At 42.5% G+C, this 18,884-nt stretch overlaps 1 protein-coding gene across 2 annotated transcripts in view; it reads left to right on the top strand.

Moving 5' to 3' along the window:
* Positions 1-17,521, top strand: part of PBLD (phenazine biosynthesis like protein domain containing) — a 36,804-nt gene extending 19,283 nt beyond the window's left edge. For both annotated transcript variants that reach the window (XM_032608825.1, XM_032608824.1), the window contains exons 3-10: positions 6,817-6,916; positions 7,289-7,387; positions 9,170-9,279; positions 9,493-9,522; positions 12,174-12,262; positions 12,500-12,678; positions 15,228-15,290; positions 16,716-17,521. In XM_032608825.1, coding sequence (XP_032464716.1) covers positions 6,817-6,916; positions 7,289-7,387; positions 9,170-9,279; positions 9,493-9,522; positions 12,174-12,262; positions 12,500-12,678; positions 15,228-15,290; positions 16,716-16,828 — 783 coding nt within the window. In that variant the 3' untranslated portion in view covers positions 16,829-17,521. The remainder of the gene's footprint in view (positions 1-6,816; positions 6,917-7,288; positions 7,388-9,169; positions 9,280-9,492; positions 9,523-12,173; positions 12,263-12,499; positions 12,679-15,227; positions 15,291-16,715) is intronic.
* Positions 17,522-18,884: the final 1,363 nt, after the last annotated feature.

Genomic DNA, 18,884 nt, shown 5'->3' with positions numbered 1-18,884 from the left:
CTAGCTGGATATTTTTAACCTTACCTATAGTTCAGACAATTAGAAATTCTTTTCAGGACCAAAGATGAGACATTTTGCAAGGACTTAAGTAATGTAGTAGATAGAAGGAATTAAGCTCTAACATAGAGAGAACTCAGCTTACTGAAAGTCTCATTTTAAAAATGGCTCTTTGATTGGATAAGTTTTAACAGAATAGTCAAAGTTTCTTTGACCTTAGATGCTTTGTGTTGTTACCTGGGTGTTAGGAAACAAGCCAAGGTATGCTTCTACTCAGAGCAGTTAGTACAAGAGTAGATTTTCTGAAAATTACTTCAGGAACACAGTAAGCAACTGATGATCATAAAGGGCAGGAATAGAAAGGCAGAGGTAGAGAACACGGTGGGGAATGGGGGGAAGGGGAGGGTGGGATGAATTGGGAGATTAAGTGTGACATAAATACACTACCATGAGTAAAATAGATAGCTAGTGGGAACCTGCTGTATAGCACAAGGAGCTGAGCTCTGTGCTCTGTGATGACCTAGATGGGTGGGATGTGGGGTGGGGGAGGTCAAAGAGGGAGGGCATATATGTATACCTATACCTGGTTCACTTCACTGTACAGCAGAAACTAACACAACATTGTAAAGCAGTTATACTCCGATAAAAAAAATACATTAAAAAAAGTCTTATTAAGTTGGGCCTTTGAGTGCAAACATCAAGCTGGCTGCAGATTAAAATCACCTGAGGTGCTTTAAAAATTCCTATGCCCAACCAATCACAATAGAATCTCTGGAGGTGGGACCCAAGCAGCACTGTTTTTTAAAGCTCCCCGGCTGATTCTAGTGTAAATCAAGATGGAGAATGGCTGAGGTTTTACTGAGGCAGGTGAATATTGTTAATTGAGTCTTTGGTATACTTATTTTCTCCGTCAAATGGAGCAGCAAAATGGTGATCAAGGGTCCTCATCTTACCTTGGGCTTCCCTGGTAGCGCAGTGGTTAAGAATCTGCCTGCCAATGCGGGGACACCGGTTTGAGCCCTGCTCCGGGAAGATCCCACGTGCCATGGAGCAACTAAGCCCCTGCGCCACAGCTACTGAGTCTGCACTCTGGAGCCCATGAGCCACAACTACTGAAGCCCGTGCACCTGGAGCCTGTGCTCTGCAACAAGAGAAGCCACGGCAATGAGAAGCCCGAGCACCGCAACGAAGAACAGCCCCCGCTTGCCGAAACTAGAGAAAGCCCCCAGTTGAAAATCATTGTTTCAGAAGATACCTTCTCTAAAGAGAGGCTTATTCTGGAGTTTTCCTGTTTAAATTATCCGTAAAAACAACTTCGTTGTGTGCCCAGTATATTTATTTATCCCGATTCAGCTGGCCTTTTCTGGCTGTCTACCATAAGCTAGACACTGTGCTAGGATCAAATGTAATATTCATATATGTGTGTTTCTATTCTTTTAAACATTACTAATCATTTCCAGTGACAGCAAGGAGGATCAGCTTCACACTTTTTTTTTTTAAGTTTTTATTGAGTCTGTTACAATATTGCTTCTGTTTTGTTTTGGTTTTCGGGCCCTGAGGCATGTGGGAATCTTAGCTCCCCAACCAGGGATCGAACCCGCACGCCCTGCTTTGGAAGGTGACCTCTTAACCACTGGACCGCCAGGGAAGTCCCTAGCTTCACACTTTTAAAAAGGAATGCTTAGTTTTAGTTCCTAAAGTACTTGCTGTTCTGGTTTTTCTGGTTAAATTTAGGGACGACCAAAAGCCCCTTTTACAGCTTGGTGGGTTATATATTTAAAGAAAAACAGGTGTGTGGCAATGCTGTGTTCAATCCATGCTTTAACTCATGTGCAGTGGCCATTTCCAAACTTGCTGCCCTTCCTTAGAGAGAGGATCACTGGCTCAGTGTGACCACACTGGGTCAGAGGCTCCTGGGGTTTCTAGAGGGTCACAACCTCATATCTCACTTTTATGCCCAGAAAAATGATGCAAAGTGCAGAGAAGATTCTTCTAGGACATTGAAGTGTTTTCCTTTGCCGAGTATTTGAGGGAAGAGAGCAACGCAAAGGAAGAGGAAATGTTAATGTGGGAATTGCTGCTTCACAAGTATCCTCACTGGCTTCTAGAACATAACTCTCAGCTTTGAGGGCAGTGACTTCAGGCAAGTTCAGCCAGATACATACTGTGCTAATTTCTTTTCATATATTATTTCATTTCACCCTCACAACCACTCTATGAGTAGGTCTTATTATTATTATCCCCATTTTACAGATGAGAAAATGGAGGCAGAAGAAGGTTAAATGGCTGACTTCAGAATCCCACCCCAGGTCTGCCTGACTGCAGGACCCATGCTTTTAACCCACTGTACTCAATACTAGACTAGGTATCTTCCTCTTTTATGTGCTCCCACGGCACCGTTTCCCAGTTGATAACATGCATCACTCTTGTTGTAATTCATTCAATGCCTGTCTCTCTCACTACTGTACATCCATGAGATCTTAATCTATTCTGACTTGTTCCAACACACAAGGCCTAGCACATGGGAGGCACTAAATAGATACCTGTTGAGTGAAAGTGAAAATATTATAATCAGTGATAGTATGGCAAAATCTCCTTCTAAGAGTTCTAGTTAGCCAACAGTTATTCATCTTTTGTTCTCATTGGTAGGGTGGGGTGGGCAGGGTATGCAAAGTGAGTATGTTCTTTGGGTTCTGTGATGGAGCTTGAGAGACTAAGCATCCATAAGATCCATTAGAAGCAACTGAAGATGGCCTGAAGTTTGAGTGCTGCATTGTATGGACATAACTTTACAATCGGAAATCCAAGTGCCTCGAAAGGAATCTCCCATTCCTAGCTGATTTAGAACTTTCTACATCCAAGTGCTTTTCCATTGCTGGAAGGAAAGCAGAGGGACAAAGGAAGAGAGCAGGACTGTCCTGTTTAGGCTGTCATATTTCTAAACTGCCACAAGGTGGGAGTATTTTAAAACTTTACTCTAATTTTCTGATCCTTAATCTTTTGTGGGCCATATAGTGATGGAACCTCAGTGTCCCAACGCAGTACATTGGAAGGCAGAAAAACAAACATGGCTCTAATTTTGCTGCTGGAAGCTTGACTCATGGGAAATTGGCAAAAGGAAATGGATATTAAAGCAAGAGAACTAACAGTTATCGGTTTGGTTTGAAACTATTATGTTACATTTAAAAATAAGCTTGTAGTGTAAAATGGAAACATTACTGGAACCAAAATCAGTATTTTGAAAGAATGTAGTCTCATTCTTTTTTTCCTGAAGCTCTCCAAGTTGAAGCAATATTAATCTTCTCATGATCCACCATTATTTTGATCTTTGGTTCCAGTGTAGAAATTCAGCCACATGTGGTGCACATTGAGGGCTGCTACTATCACACTTTCTACATTGTCTCTGGCCCCTCAGGCAAATAGCAGGTGCATTTTCAGTGTTCTGGGGCAGAAATTGCACTTATAGAAATTCGAATTGTAATTGGTGAAATATACCAAAGCAGAGAAGATTAAAGAGTTGATGGTCTGTGAAGTGTGTGTTTTAGCTGATGTGCAAAAAAGCCCATTTGCAAAGGAATCTATTACCAATAGATGGTGAGCTTGGCTACAATGTGAAATGCTTTAATACTTTTAGAGGCTCTGGTCCTAAAGATCACGGGAAGCAATAGGCAAAGAAAGGAAGGACAAGGATAGGGAGTTTGGCCAGATCAGATACAGGAGGGACTGGCAGGCACTGCAGGTTCCTTTAGTCAAGGAGGCAAATCCAGGCTTTTCTTCATCAACCCTTCAATCACCTTTGAGGCCTCTGACTGCAGACTCAGCACTGGGGAATTAAATGGCTCTGAGTTTCTCTCAGGTGTTACATGCACGGGCAGGTGGGCCAGTTTCCATGGAGAACATTCAACAGGCCACCGCGAAGCGCTTGAGTTCACTTCTGAACATTGTTGCCTTGTTGGCCTCAGCGGCACCCAACCCCCTCCTCTACTCAGGTGGGACTTCTCACTCCCCAGGCCCACAGGTGCCCAGAGGTGTGACATGTGCTCATTCCACTTCATTCCTACCATCCTAATTCTCCTTACCTTAGCTTACAGAATCCTAGAGTGTCAAAGATTTAACAGAAGGAGAAAGAAGTGAGGTCAAGTGGTTTGCCCAAGAAGCATCCCCAATACAAAGCTTTTTGCCCACATTTTCCTGTTCTACTCAACAAAATCTTCCCTTTTTCTAGGTCCACATCAAGTCCTCACATTTAAAGTCCTAGAGTACTTAATGTCAAAATCCATTGCTGATTTCTGTATCTATCTTGACTCCTCAACTGAGAGGCTCAGGCCCTTGACCAGAGGACCATACCTTACACACCAGGGCTCCTCAGACTTTAATGTGCTCACAGATCACCTGGTTTCTGGTTAAGATGGAGATTCTGATCCAGAAGGTCTGGGGCAGGGCCTGAGACTCTCCATTTCTAACACATTCCCTTGGGAATGGTGCTGATGCTGGTGGCCTAGCGTGGCACTCAGTGATTGATTCTGCTTGCAGGAGTCCATTTTATCTGATAGACATTGGTTTTCTTGCCTGCAGCCTGTTAAAGGGATAATAATAATTTCCTTGTTATGGGGAGGCAGTGCGGCGTGGCAGGTTAAAGCACTGGCTTTGAACCACTCAAAATGGTAACGTTTATCAAGTACTTACTATGCATCAGGCACTGTGATGAGCACTTTATATGCATTATTGGATTAAATCTTTTGAAAGAAAAACATTAAGTAAAAAACAAACAGAAAAACCCATTGTGTTATTTTTTTTCAGAAAATAAGTATCTATTTCTTAAGTGATTTCTCTTTCTGTAGGACTACAGAGCCTCTACAGATTTTTAATACAGAGCTCCTTTAAGAAAAGCTTAGTAAGTCCCCTGTTAGGATTTTTACACCAGCTGATATTTTAAAAATCATGACTGATTTTTCACAACTGCTGTTTTATGCCTTTTTTTCCAATACAGAAACTTTAATAGGTGAACATATCTGTAATGTTATATGAGTATACGGAAAGTGTTTCAAAAGAATTTGAATCAACTAAAAGACAAGGGTGTTTAACTTGCATAACTCAGATAAGTGAATTATGAATTTATTAGAATAAAGTATAATTCTTATTTCTGGGTTTCAGGAGCTCAAGAATAGTAAGTTTTGCCAAAGCAAAAATACATTTGTCTTGAGATTTCTTTGTTTTTAAATAAATTTTTATTGGAGTATAGTTAGTGTCTTGAGATTTCTTTAGAATTCAAAATCTAAGCAGTGATCATTTTGTTGATTAAAAAATTGCTTTTCATTCTCAAAGAGAAAATTCATGCTTCAGCCCATTTTTTCTCTTGAGTTAAGAGGAATGTGTGTATGTGTGTGTATGCATGTATATGTATGTATGTGTCTTCACACTAACCCTTCGACCTAAGTACTATTATTCCCACTTTAAAGGCATAGAAGCTGAGGCTCCAGGAGGTGAAATGACTTGCCCACTCTTGCACTGTTTCTAGGAGCTGACCCAGGATACAATCCAATTATGTCTGTTTCCAAAGCCTACTTTAAAAAAATTGTTTTATTTTGAAAAATTTAAAAACTTAAGAAAAATTTTAAGAATGAACATCTACATACTTTTCCTCTAGATTCACTGGTTCTTACCATTTGCAAAGCCCACATTCTTAATCACTCTACCATTTATTAGACGTATTGTGTTTTTAGGATATTACACAAACTTTCTGTGTTTAATTTGTTTATCTGTAAGTGGATAAAAATATCTATATTGAGGTTTTTTTTTTTTTTTTTTAAATATTTATTTATTTTTGGCTGTGTTGGGTCTAAGTTTCTGTGTGAGGGCTTTCTCTAGTTGCAGCAAGCGGGGGCCACTCTTCATCGCAGTGCGCAGGCCTCTCAGTATCGCGGCCTCTCTTGTTGCGGAGCACAGGCTCCAGATGCGCAGGCTCAGCAGTTGTGGCTCACGGGCCTACTTGCTCCGCAGCATGTGGGATCTTCCCAGACGAGGGCTCGAACCCATGTCCTCTGCATTGGCAGGCAGATTCTCAACCACTGAGCCACCAGGGAAGCCCTATATTGAGGGTTTTTTAAATGAAGGTTAACTGGATAATTATTCTCTTAGCAAATATTTATTGACCTCCTTCCATCCCAGGATGAATAAAAAGCATTGTTCTAAATCAGGACAAAGCAAAGTAGCACAGTTGGTGCTCTCATAGAGCCAGAGTCAGAGGTGGGGGGAACAGACATTAAAAGGACATAGCAAGTAATCTCAGGTGGTCTATGCACTGGGGAAGAGACAGAGCAGTCTGGAAGGCTTTCTGGAAGAGGTGACCTCTGGCCTGAGGCCTGACTCATGAAAGGGAGTGAACTGTGCATAAATGGGGGCAGAGTGGTCCAGCCTGCTCAGAGTGGGCATCTGACATCTCTTCATCCAATAGGAAAGAGAGATTGTGGAGTTTCCATTTGCAGAAATTATTTTTAGAAGAGAACACATGCTCTCAGATAGACTAGATAATAATCTGACAAAGGATAACCCAGGCTGGTAGGTTTTCAGAATCTGTTCTAGCTTTTAACCTCCACAGCTCTTCACATGGTTGCATGCATGGATTTCTGAAAAACCATCTTTATAAAAGTGCCTTGAAAAAAAAAAAAAAAAAAAGTGCCTTGAATTCCTTGGCGATTATTTCCTTTTAGGCATATAACTTTTACTATTAATAAACTGTTATTTACTAGTGGCAGTTGTTGTCCAAGGAAGTCAGATTTTTGTTTCTGGAGTCTCAATAACCTTTTGTTTCTAATTTAGAAATTGGATGAAGACATGCATCAAAAGATTGCAAAGGAAATGAATCTCTCTGAAACTGCTTTTATCCAAAAACTACACCCAACTGACAACTTTACACAAAGTAAATACGCTTTTTTTTTTTTTTTTAACCATTCCTGAATGGCACAAGAAGCTGCTTTTCCAGTGGGGGAACGATAGTTAAGGGAAATGTCCATTTACTATTTGCATGCAGATAGGAGGGAGAGGGGGAGCTCCTAATCTGGTTTTCATTTCATCTGGGGGAGCAGGTATTGGTGAATTTGAGTGTTTCAGCTCCAGATCTAGCACTGGGGGGCCCTAGGAGGCTTGCCTAGACTTTGCTCCTCCTTTCACAACATGTTTCAATGATGAATCATGCTAATGAAATATTTAGAGAATAATAAGAAAATGAAAAGTTTACGACCCCCTTGTATGGGAATGATCTCATCTCTCTTTGGTTTTTTCTCCTCTGAAGGTTCCTGCTTTGGATTAAGGTGGTTTACACCAGTGAGTGAGGTTCCTCTCTGTGGCCACGCTACCCTGGCTTCTGCAGCTGTGCTGTTTCACAAAATAAGTAACGTGATTTTCTTTTATGAACTTACCATTTAGCAAATAGCAAATATTTTTAAAAACTCTCACACATTCTTTCCTGTGAACCAAAGTGACTGGTATAAAGACACTGCAAAGTTTATTTCATGCGATTTATTATGCAGAAACAAAAACAGCAAGCTTCTATAACACTTTGATCTTTCAGGGTATGTACTATGCATGTTGGAAAGCCATGGTCATTGTTTCCTGGAATGCCATTTTCTTCTAAATAGGAGCTCTCTGGTCTCTGTGACAAACACAGGAGCAGAGCTTGAATGCAGAATAGTTGTCTAACATGATATGATACTGGGGAACCAAAAGACATAACTTTGCCCCGAATATGTCCCCACCCACATTGAAATTCATTTCACAATAAGAACTTATTTACTCTGAATTTTAAATATTAATGAGCCCCAGCTGTATATATTTATCCTGTGAAGAGAGGATGCAGCACCTTAATCCTACCTGTTTCCATCTCAGCTACACTTAGTGTAATAGATAAAGATCAGGGCTTTGTGGGAATGGGGCAGAGAGATGCCTGGAAATGTCCTAAAAGTGGAGATGGAAGCAGCTATGAATAAGTGTAGACCACAAACAGAAAGTTAAGCAAGGAAATAAACAGGATGATACGACAGAGGGGTAACTGTGGGGAGGAGGGTGTTGGAAAAAGAAGTTCCCTGGGGGAGCAACTTAGGTGGGGATGATAAGGGAAGGTGTTAATAGGTCAGGTTTGCCCAGAAAGCAGACTCTGAGACACACTGGCATGCCAGAAGAATTGGGGGCAGTGTTCTTGAGATCAGTATTGTTAAGGGAGTAAAGAAAGCAGAATTGAACACAGGGAGAAGTTGAACTGCAAAGTGGTAGCACCAAAGAAAGGCCTGTTAGTCCTCCACAGGGTGGGCCTAAGCTTCCATGAGAAAATGCTTGGTAAATAATGATGTCTTACACCAATTATAATGAGAAGAATTAAACTTTGGGTTTCAGAATGTAAATTTTATTCTGTGAAAGTTAATCAGCGGTGCTGAATTTTCTCACCTTTGAGATATGGTTAAGTATTACAGAAATATTAGGGAAGAGAAAAGAATTAAGTCACAAATCTTTGTTTTCACTAAAAATGTTACCCACACTGAGATAAGTGGCCCAAGTTGTATCAGTAACATGAAGGGATATTATATCAGGTTTGGTGATCTAATCTTTAAATCAAGGTTTTATGCATAGTTTGGTTTGTTTATGGTAAGCTTGATTTGTTCATCTCAGACTGTTGTACATGACCTGTATGTTCTATTTGTCATCCCTTTGGCTTATCTTAAACTAGTAGAGTTTATAACTCTATAGTATTATAGGGGGATAGTTAAAAATCTGCATTAGAAAACATTATAGCATCCCTATGAGCTATGTTTAATTATTACCCCCAATTTATTGGTAAAATGAAATTAGTATAGTTTTAATTATTACCCCATTTTATTAATGAGGAAATTGAGATTTATGGAGATTAAATAATTTTTTCAAGGGCACAGCATGATGTCAAGTCCAATCAGTTATGTTCTTGGTTCTCAAGTTAGAATCCAGTGAGTTTTCTCCACGTAGGACCCAAGTAACCCAAACCTGGGACCCCTTTACTGGAAAGAACAACACTGCCAGAGAATCTAAGACTACATAACAGTGATCAAAACAGACATGCAACTATATAACAATGTTTATTTTCCTATTTCTTGATTCCTTTCAAAAAGTTTTCTAGTTGACAAAATAGAATTCTTTTTTTGGCTAGAAAACATGAATAGCACCCTAACCTTTGTCACTCTGAGTGGGGAACTAAAGGCCAGAAGAGAAGAAGATGGTATCGTCCTGGACCTGCCTCTTTATCCAGTCCATCCCCAGGTCAGCTCTCTTTAATTTTTTTTTTTCTTTTGGCTGCCCTGCACGGCTTATGGGATCTTAGGTCCCTGACCAGGGATTGAACCAGGCCCTCAGCAGTGAGAGCATGGAGTCCTAAACACTGGACCACCAGGGAATTCCCAGCTCTTTTTAATTATTGCCATAAACTGACATCTTTCCTGTTTTACAGTAGTTTTGTCTTTTTTCCCAATCTAGGACTTCCATGAAGTGGAGGAATTGATAAAGGTTGGTGAAAAGAATCAAACCTGAGCCGTGTGATATGATCATGTTATCATTTGAACAAAGATTCGGTACTGTTTGATCTCAACAGATAGGCCTTCTACCAGTACAAGTGTTCCATTCTAGCTTGGTTGAATACTGCACTGTGCATTTGAGATTTGAATTTTAATATTGAATCTAGGGACTTCCCTGGTGGTCCAATGGTAAAGAATCCACCTTACATTGCAGGGGATGGGTGTTTGATCCCTGGTTAGGAAACAAAGACCCCACATGCCTCAGGGCAACTAAGCCCGTGCGCCTCAACGATAGAGCCGTGGTGCGCAAACTACAGACCCCGAGAGCCACTAGAGAGAGAAAACCCACACGCCACAACTAGAGAGAAGCTCGTGTGCCACAACTAGAGAGAAGCCCTTGCGCTGCAACAAAGACCCGACACAGCCAGAAAAAAAAAAAGAAAAATGATATTGAATCTATTTAGTGAGAAGGTTGACCAGTTTTCCCTGACTCTTCATTATCCGATTAGCCTCCATGGAACGGTGGGGGAGGGGAGACTGTCGTGTGGCAGGCTGAGAGTGAAAGGAAAGAGTGGAAACTGCCTGGCAGCTGTCGGTGTCCTGATGTCTTTAGTGGAGAATACGCCTGAGATGACAGGGCTGTGCTTTGATGGAAGAGAGCAGGAAAGCATGGGAACCTTGATAGAGAAGACAAGATCCATAGACTGGCCTCCTCAAGGGGTCTGTGTGGGAATGGGGCTTGATGATGATGACGATGATGACAATGAATATTTTTGAAAGTCTCCCCTGCACAGTGCCACGCACTAAGTGTTTTTTTTTGTGTGTGTGTGTGTGTGTGTGGTACGGGGCCTCTCACTGCCGTGGCCTCTCCCATTGCGGAGCACAGGCTCCGGACGCACAGGCTCAGCGGCCATGGCTCACGGGCCCAGCCGTTCTGCGGCATGTGGGATCTTCCTGGACCGGGGCACGAACCCGCGTCCCCTGCATCGGCAGGCGGACTCTCAACCACTGCACCACCAGGGAAGCCCTAAGTGTTTTTAATGTATTATCTCATTTAATTCTCACTGCCACCCAGTGCAGCAGGCACTACAGTTGTCTCCCAGAGATTCCAGAAGACCAGAGCAGCCCTGGATGGCCAGGTGCTTAGTTTGTAGAGCAGGAAGGGCCCAGGTCAGGACCAGGCCAAGGGCAGCCATGAGAAAAAATGATTCTGTAAAATGGCGTATTATAGTATTTCTCAGTGAATTTTCAACTCAGGATTTATAATCTCTTTAGTGTTTTGCTTTAAGTTTTCAGAGTATAAGCAAGTATCATGGATTCTGATTTTACACTCAGCTCTACCTATGGCTTGAGTTTTGGGAGACAAGCCGAATTCATAAATGAACTACTTTAAACATATTGGCAAGAAAATGGAAAATATTCACAGTGCTAGACCTTGTTCATGGTAGAAGGAGCTTAACCTGATCTCTCTAAGCCTCAGGGTCGGCATTTGTAAAATGAGTATGATGAAGGGTTATTTATTGTGAGTATTGTCATTTTGTGTTCCTAGAAACTGGCAATAAGATTCTCAGCTGAGAATTAAACTTTCAAATTGACATAAGAATCCATGCAGAGAATGACCCTTCAGAGAGACTGAGAGGCCCCGGAGAGCAGATGGGATCGGGCTGTAGGCGTTCCCATTTCTGGGGGGGATCGGGAACGTTGGTCAGCAGTGGTCACAGAGGCAGACATTCCAGGCATCACCCATGGCAGAGGGAGTCTTGGCGATAGGACCTAGAACACCTCAGTCCCTAAAGAAGATTAGAGAACCTGAAGCCACCTAGTGACAACCAGACAACTACTGTGTAACTCTTGTCTGTTCTGAAGGCAGCTGGTCGTGGTGCCACAGGATGACTTGGAGGGGCACAAGACACATACAGTGTCTTAGATATGAGCAAGGCTGTGTGCAGCCCAGTAAAGGGTGAATCAGGGTATCTCTAGAAAATGTTGAAAATGTTGCTACGTTCTTGATCTGTAGCATACAGTCTACGTGAGAACAGCGAGCTTGCCAAGCAGAGCAGCCTTGAGACAAGTGCCCTAGTCCCACTTCCAATCAGACTGCTGGCCCCGAGTCCTTCCCATGTGGAAGCTTCTAGTTACTGCTGCAGGAACTCCACATATTATTTCACTTAATCCTCACAACAACTCCAAGAGGCAGGCATGAAGCCCGCACCTCTACAGATAGTAGACAGTAGTAATTCAGAGCTTTGACTCTAGGGCCCCTCAGACCTGGGTCAAGGTGTGTGTGTGTGTGTGTGTGTGTGTGTGTGTGTGTGTGTGTGAGACCTTGGGCCTCTCTGAATCTTCTTATCTGTGGGGAAAATACCCACCTGAAGGAGTTGTGTGTTGAGGCACGTAGTAACATGTGTGAACAATGCCTATCTCTGGCTAAACTCAGAGGGTAAACTCAACCCTCATCAAGGTCTCTGGCTGCCAGGAAACTGGCCTTCTTGAGCAGTACCTTGAGTCCCGAAACTGACCTGAAACTCCTGGGATTGGAGATGTTGGGTGTGCCTGGCACAGAGCAGACGCTCGTGAGAGGTTGCTCTCCAAACACGGGTCAGATTCATAAATTCCTGAGGAGGTTTTGGTCTGTCTCCATAGACTGCCATAGGTGACACACTGGTTCAGGACATCCGCTATTCCCCAGATACCCGAAAGCTCCTGGTCCGGCTCAGTGATACTTACAACAGGTAAACAAGATTTTTGGCTTCGTCAGCACCCTGGGGATGGCCGAGCACCCAGATTTATGGCTCTGGCTTGGTCTGGCTGTGCCATGTTCTGTCAAACCATGATTTACACAGCCAGAAAGTTTTGTTCCCCTCCTGGTGAGCCATTTGGCAAGCTGCATCCTGGCCTGCTTTACAGAGTGTGGGTAGTGGGTAGTCTATTGAATGGCTTTGTCCTGATCCACCCCGTTTCTGAACAAGGTCATTTCTGGAGAGCCTGAAAGTGAACACACAGAATCTGCCGCAAGTGGAAAACACGGGGAAGGTGAAAGGACTCATTCTCACCATCAAGGGAGAGCCTGATGGGCAGACTCAAGCGTTTGACTTTTACTCCAGATATTTCACTCCATGGTTTGGTGTGGCCGAAGACCCCGTAACAGGTACTTTTTGACTTGCGTCCTGAAGAGGGCTAAACAGTGGAAAGGGAGGAGGATAACAAGTAGCCGTTGCTGTGCCCTCCCTGTGACCTTTCAGGTTGTTTGGTTTTTGAGCTGCCTTTGTTTCCCTACCTCCCCCTCCCCCACCCTTTCACTGAAGTCTCATGTGAAAAACACAGAGTTAAGGAGGCAGTATAGCAGGGTTAAACTAGGGTCAGACAGCCTGGGTTTGCATCCTAGCTTCCTAGCCGTTGACCTTGGGCAAATGACTTAACATTTTTTTTTAGATTTTTTTTTTGATGTGGACCATTCTTTAAAAAGCCTTTATTGAATTTGTTACAATATTGCTTCGATTTTTATGTTTTGGAGTTTGTTTTTTTTTTTGGCCGTGAGGCCTGTGGGATCTTAGCTCCTCGACCAGGGATTGAACCCACACCTCCTGCACTGGAAGGCAAAGTCTGAACCACTGGACCAGCAGGGAAGTTCCTGACTTAACTTTTTAAAGCTTTTGTTCCCTGGCTATAAAATATGGATAATACCTCCTAGGTTATGTAAACATAATGCATGTTAAGTGCTCAACACAGTGCCTGGCACATGGTAAGTGCCCAATAGCTATTAGGTATTTTAATAATAACAACAGGGCTTCCCTGGTGGCGCAGTGGTTGAGAGTCCGCCTGCCGATGCAGGGGTCACGGGTTCATGCCCCGGTGCAGGAAGATTCCACATGCTGCGGAGCGGCTGGGCCCATGAGCCATGGCCGCTGAGCCTGCGTGTCCGGAGCCTGTGCTCCGCAACGGGAGAGACCACAACAGTGAGAGGCCCGCATACCGCAAAAAAAAAAAAAAAAAAAACTGGCTCCCTGAGCCAACACTTCTAGAGCTGCCATTTGCAAAATCTAGTGGCCAATGTCCACTACATTCCCAAAGCCTTTTTTCCTTTTCAGTGACCAGCCTGCACGATCATTGATCTAGATAAGATTTGGTTTTTGAAGGATCAAGCCCTGGACTGCTGGTGGGAAATTGGGACAGGCATAGTGGTTTTGTTTTTTCCTCCCTTCCTCATTTCCCTGACCTGCCCACAAAGTGGGTGGGATGGGTTCAGGAACGTGGGTATTCAGGATCTTCTACCAGACAGAAGCAGAGGGATGAAATCAAAGATGGGCAAAAATGTGAAGCCTTGTACTTTCATCCTTCTTGAGAAGAATGCGCTGAGCCACAAAACGGGGGATGCTGGATGGAGGAGGCTAGTGGATGGGATAGTGGCCAGGGTAAAAGGAGGCTGAGCAGAGACGGTGAGCCTCCTGTTCTGGTCAGATGGCAGGGGGCTGGGATGGTTTCAGGGCCTTGACTTAGTTACTCTGAGGAACAAAACATGTGAAATTCAAAGCTCAGCAAGCAAGCACTTTTAAAGACTCAGGAAAATGCCCAGCGACTGTTGGTCCAACTCAACCCTCCCCAATAGAAAAGAAGTTCTGAGTGGACTTACTGTTGCACAGCTGCTTCCCAAAGATTTTAATTACCACAGAGGGCAAGTTTTTCCCTCTGTAATAATGCTTTTCTAGAGTGGGAAGGGCAGCGATGACCAACCATTTCAGTTTGCTTGAGACTGAGGGACTTCTCAGCATACAGGATCTTCAGTTCTAAAACCACGACAGTCTCAGGCATACTGGGATGCTTGGGCACCCTATGTGGACCTCCCATAACATCAGTAAGTTTTCCTGAAGGAGAGACCTTTTCCAAACCATCCTTTTTTCTCCCAAAGACTTTTCTGTCAGTTATTACTTTACATTTTGTTTCTTCATTTTATTTTATTTTATTTATTTTTTTATTTTTTTGCGGTACGCGGGCCTCTCACTGTTGTGGCCTCTCCCGTTGCGGAGCACAGACTGTGGACGCGCAGGCTCAACGGCCATGGCTCACGGGCCCAGCCGGTCCGCGGCATGTGGGATCTTCCTGGACCGGGGCACGAACCCGTGTCCCCTGCAGTGGCAGGCAGACTCTCAACCACTGTGCCACCAGGGAAGCCCTGTTTCTTCATTTTAATATTTATTCTCTGATCTAAACCTAGGGCACAATCATCTGAAAAAATACCTCACTAAAAGAAAGTTCTTCTGGCACCGAAAACCTGTGAATGCTGAGTTGGTGGGAAATACAGCCTTTTGTCGGAGTTCCCACCTTTTCTTTCATGTGTGTCCTAAGAAGAAGGAGATATTTTTCCCTTGAAAGATGTAGACAGATTTATGTGAAGACCTTGATTCTACCATGGGCTGACAATGAACTGGTAGACAAGACAAGAATTAAAACCTACAGTTTAATTCAGCCTTCAGAAAGTATAAGACACAGCAGATACATCGTTTAGAGGAGTTATCCGTAAATTCTATGTCTTCCTTTCTATTTCCATCCTTAATTCCACACTTGGCTGTGGCCACGGCCAACATAATGACTATGTCATCTAAGGTTTAGTCAAACTGGATAGTTGATTGTTTATGAACTTAGTAAAGAGTTGCCCCTGTTTTCTTTGGGATTGTACCATGACTTTTCACTTCTTTTAAGGGTCTGCACATACTGTTCTCAGCAGCTACTGGTCCCAGCAACTGGGGAAGAAAACCATGCACGGTAGGACAGCTTGTTTTCAAATTTTGAAAAATTTGCTTAACTTGAAGCTAGTATTTCTTCTCATATGTACTATCCACTTGAAGATGTAATAAAATGTTAACTATCACCCATGTGAAAATGAGAGGTTTCAAATTCCTTCCCCCTGAACCTTCTACTCAAAACATCCTCCACCCCAAACATCTTCCACCTCTGTCTCTCCCAACGCAAGGACACACTTCTAATACAGTAAGTACAGTAAATGTTTGTTGAATAAAGTTAACTAGCTGTATAACTTTGACCCAGAAAGGTTATTTATAATGTGACAAGTTGAGACTGGATGATTACCAAGGTTCCTTACTGCCATTGCTAGTTATGAGATTAAATCAAACAAACTGCTTTGGAACCAAGTCTCCTAGTGATTTACATATTGCCTGAGGCAGAGAAAATAAATGGCAGCCAGTGGAATTTACACAGCTAGTACTAAGTAGCTAGTAGTCTGTATGTGGTACAGGCTACACAATCAGAGTAGGAGTTTGACTTTAAAGGATGGAGGTTCTTACTTAGTGGGATGGTTAAGCCTCTGTGACGCTGATTTGGGAATAGCACGGTGACTGTTCTCTTTCTTTGGTGAGCCTAATTACTCCTCTGACCTTAGGAAGCCTGAGGCTGTGCCTCGTGGTTGCCTGACAAGTGTGGTTGCTTGCTAACCACAATGAGTAAAGAACTCCCTTTATCCTATTCAGACCTCGGAAGGTGGGGCCTTTTCAGAAGGGCCAAGAGCACCCCTCTTTATCTTCTTAGACTTTTAGTCCTAGCCTCTGTCTTTTCACATGTGCTTGCCTTCTAGATAGAGCCAGGGAGGATGCTATATGGGCGGGGTATGTCTGGGGCATTACAGGAAGTAATAGAGGAAGTGGCTCAGGAAGCGAAGCTGTAGAGCTGTGTATTTTGTGGATCAAATTGCGTCTGTGGTCTCAGTCCTCAGGAGAATGGGGTGGGCTGGGCAATACCATGCACAGATGAAGGAATGCATTGTATTTAAAAAAATTTTTAAGATTAATTGATTTTTATTAAGGTAACATTGATTTATAACATTATATAATTTTCACATGTACATTGTATTCCTGCTTCTATATACCCTACAATGTGCTTACCACCAAAAATTTATTTTCCATCTTTCACCGTACAGTTGATCCCCTTTACCCATTTTGATCTCCCTGCCCCTCCCTGCCCCTTCGCCTCTGGCAACCACCCTCTGTTCTCTGTGTCTATGTATTTGTGTTTGGTTTGTTCATTTATTTTGTTTTTGTTTGTTTGAAGGAATGTGTTCTTTAAACTGACCTGGGAGGATTCTAGAGCTTGTAATACGTGGTCTCTCACTATGTCATGTTAATTAAAAAGGGTGAAAATGATCTTAATTTGTGACTCGTTTTATGTTTTCTTTAGCCTTTCAGTGTTCCAGCCGGGGAGGAGAATTGAAGATTTCCCTGCGTCCTGATGGACGAGTTGACATCAAGGGACGTGCTGCTCTTGTTTTAGAGGGCACGCTGACGGCCTAGACGCGCTTGTGCGCGATGCTGCAATCTTGACTTACTATTTTCCACGTAGAAAGAAATGTAAGGGGCTGCTTTGAATAAAGTTTGCATAGTAGTCTACTTAATCCTCACCTTAGACATAGAACAACAAAGACATATTAATGGAAATTTAATAATAGTTCCTGACTAATTAGCTAATGGAGTGTTGGCTCTACCTGTGAGTATATTTGAAATGTAAGTAACTAATAACGAAGAATAATGGTGTCACCTTTGATTATGAGCACCAATCACAAAATGAGGAACAAATTTATGAGGAGTAAGATCAAACCATTTAAACTTAGGTGTGAGTACCAGATAGACTATTTTGTAGCCATTGAAAAGACCCAATAACTATGAGGAAATATTTTTTAAAATTTCATGATACAATACCAAGAAAGAAAATCACAGTAGAGTATAAACTGTTAGCGACGTTATGCTGTGTCTGTGGAGAATACGAATTTATATGGACAGAGATGGATCATGAAGATAGAAAAGTGAAAAGAGTTCACGTGTGGAGGGTAAGATTGGAGTAATTTTAATGTACCTAAAAAGTTATTTTCTTCATTGGAACACCCTCATGTTTAATAACTAAAAATCAGGACATGTAACTAAAAAGCCCAGAATTTTAAAAAAATGTATGTGTGATAGAGTGGTAGTAAAATTAAACATGAAAAGTAATATCTTGCCTCTTTCCAAGTTCTTTTTGGGGTGGGAATTCCCCTTGCTGTGGTTCCCATGTATTCTGCAAGTTAGGTGCCCAGCTGGGATCTGAATTCCCAGCCCATGTGTCAGATCTACTGCTCAGCAATCTGACGTGGTTGGTAAAAAGCAATTTGCTGTCTCCTGTGTATAAGACACTGGGCTAGAAGCTGGTGGGGTGGAGAGCTGGGGGCCAGGCTGCAAAGGAGATTAGGGGGGAAGCTTATAGAGCTCTCAAGGGACTCTAACTGGGAAAACCAGGCTCATCCTTTCATGAAAAGATAATGAGCACTTGCACTGGTCTGTGATTAGGGTCTACATATGGCAGACACTGAATGCTATGGCGTAGTCTGGGGAGTGTTGAAGGACAGGGCTTCGAAAGACTGGGGCATGAGCAAGGCTTCAGAGATGAATGCACATGGCATGTCTGGGTTTTGTCTAGAGTTTCTACATCTTGAAAGTAGTTAGGTTCTATGGGGGCTGAGAGAAATAAAAGAAAGTAATTATTAAACTTACAATCTAGTTGAACAGATAGCATGTAAACACAAGGATAGATAAATAATACTGTAAGCTATTTTTATTGTTGTTTTTTAAACTATTAAAACCTGTAGAAAGGACATAGGAATCATGGCGATTGTGAGTCATCCCCAGGGTACGAGAAAGGGAGAACTATGGTTCTCCAGGTGTGGTCCCTAGACAAGCAGCATCTGTACCACCTGGGAGCTTGTTAGAAAAGCAAATTCTCAGGCCCCATCCCAGACCCACTGAATCAGAAGCTGTGGAGATAGAAACAGAAATCTGGTTTTTAACAAGCCCTCCAGGTGATCCTTGTGTACACTTAGGTTTGAGAACCTCTAGTATTCAGCCACTGTTTTCTTCCCTCCCAAGTGACAATTGCCTATGTAGCTCAATAACTTTAAATGTGCATTATCTCAAAATCTTGACCATACCAATATACTTGCTGCTTAGTGCAGTTTTGGAGGAGCTGGGTTTTTTTTTTTTTTCCTCTTAGTTTCCAGTTCAGCATAGAAAAACTAGCTGTGCTCAGGTGGGAGCTGTTCAGTAAAATGTTGGTAATATACAGATTAATCAGCCATGATTTATTAATGATGAATTAATTACACCTGATTGTGCAGTTCTGCTAGCTAAATGGAGCTTTAAAGGAGTTATTTTATTAATCATCATGGTGCTAATTGCAGACACTTACAGAAGGATCACTAATTAAACATGCAACCATATGCAAAACAAGTTGGGCTGCTGAGACCTGCAAGAATAAGAAACCCTGAGTTTTAGGGGAACCAAAACATTTTATTTTATGCAATATTAGGGAGTTGGCTTGGCA

Source organism: Phocoena sinus, chromosome 16 (genome assembly GCF_008692025.1).
Source record: "Phocoena sinus isolate mPhoSin1 chromosome 16, mPhoSin1.pri, whole genome shotgun sequence".
NCBI classification, from domain to species: Eukaryota; Metazoa; Chordata; class Mammalia; order Artiodactyla; family Phocoenidae; genus Phocoena; species Phocoena sinus.
This window is presented reverse-complemented; position numbering and strand designations above follow the sequence as displayed.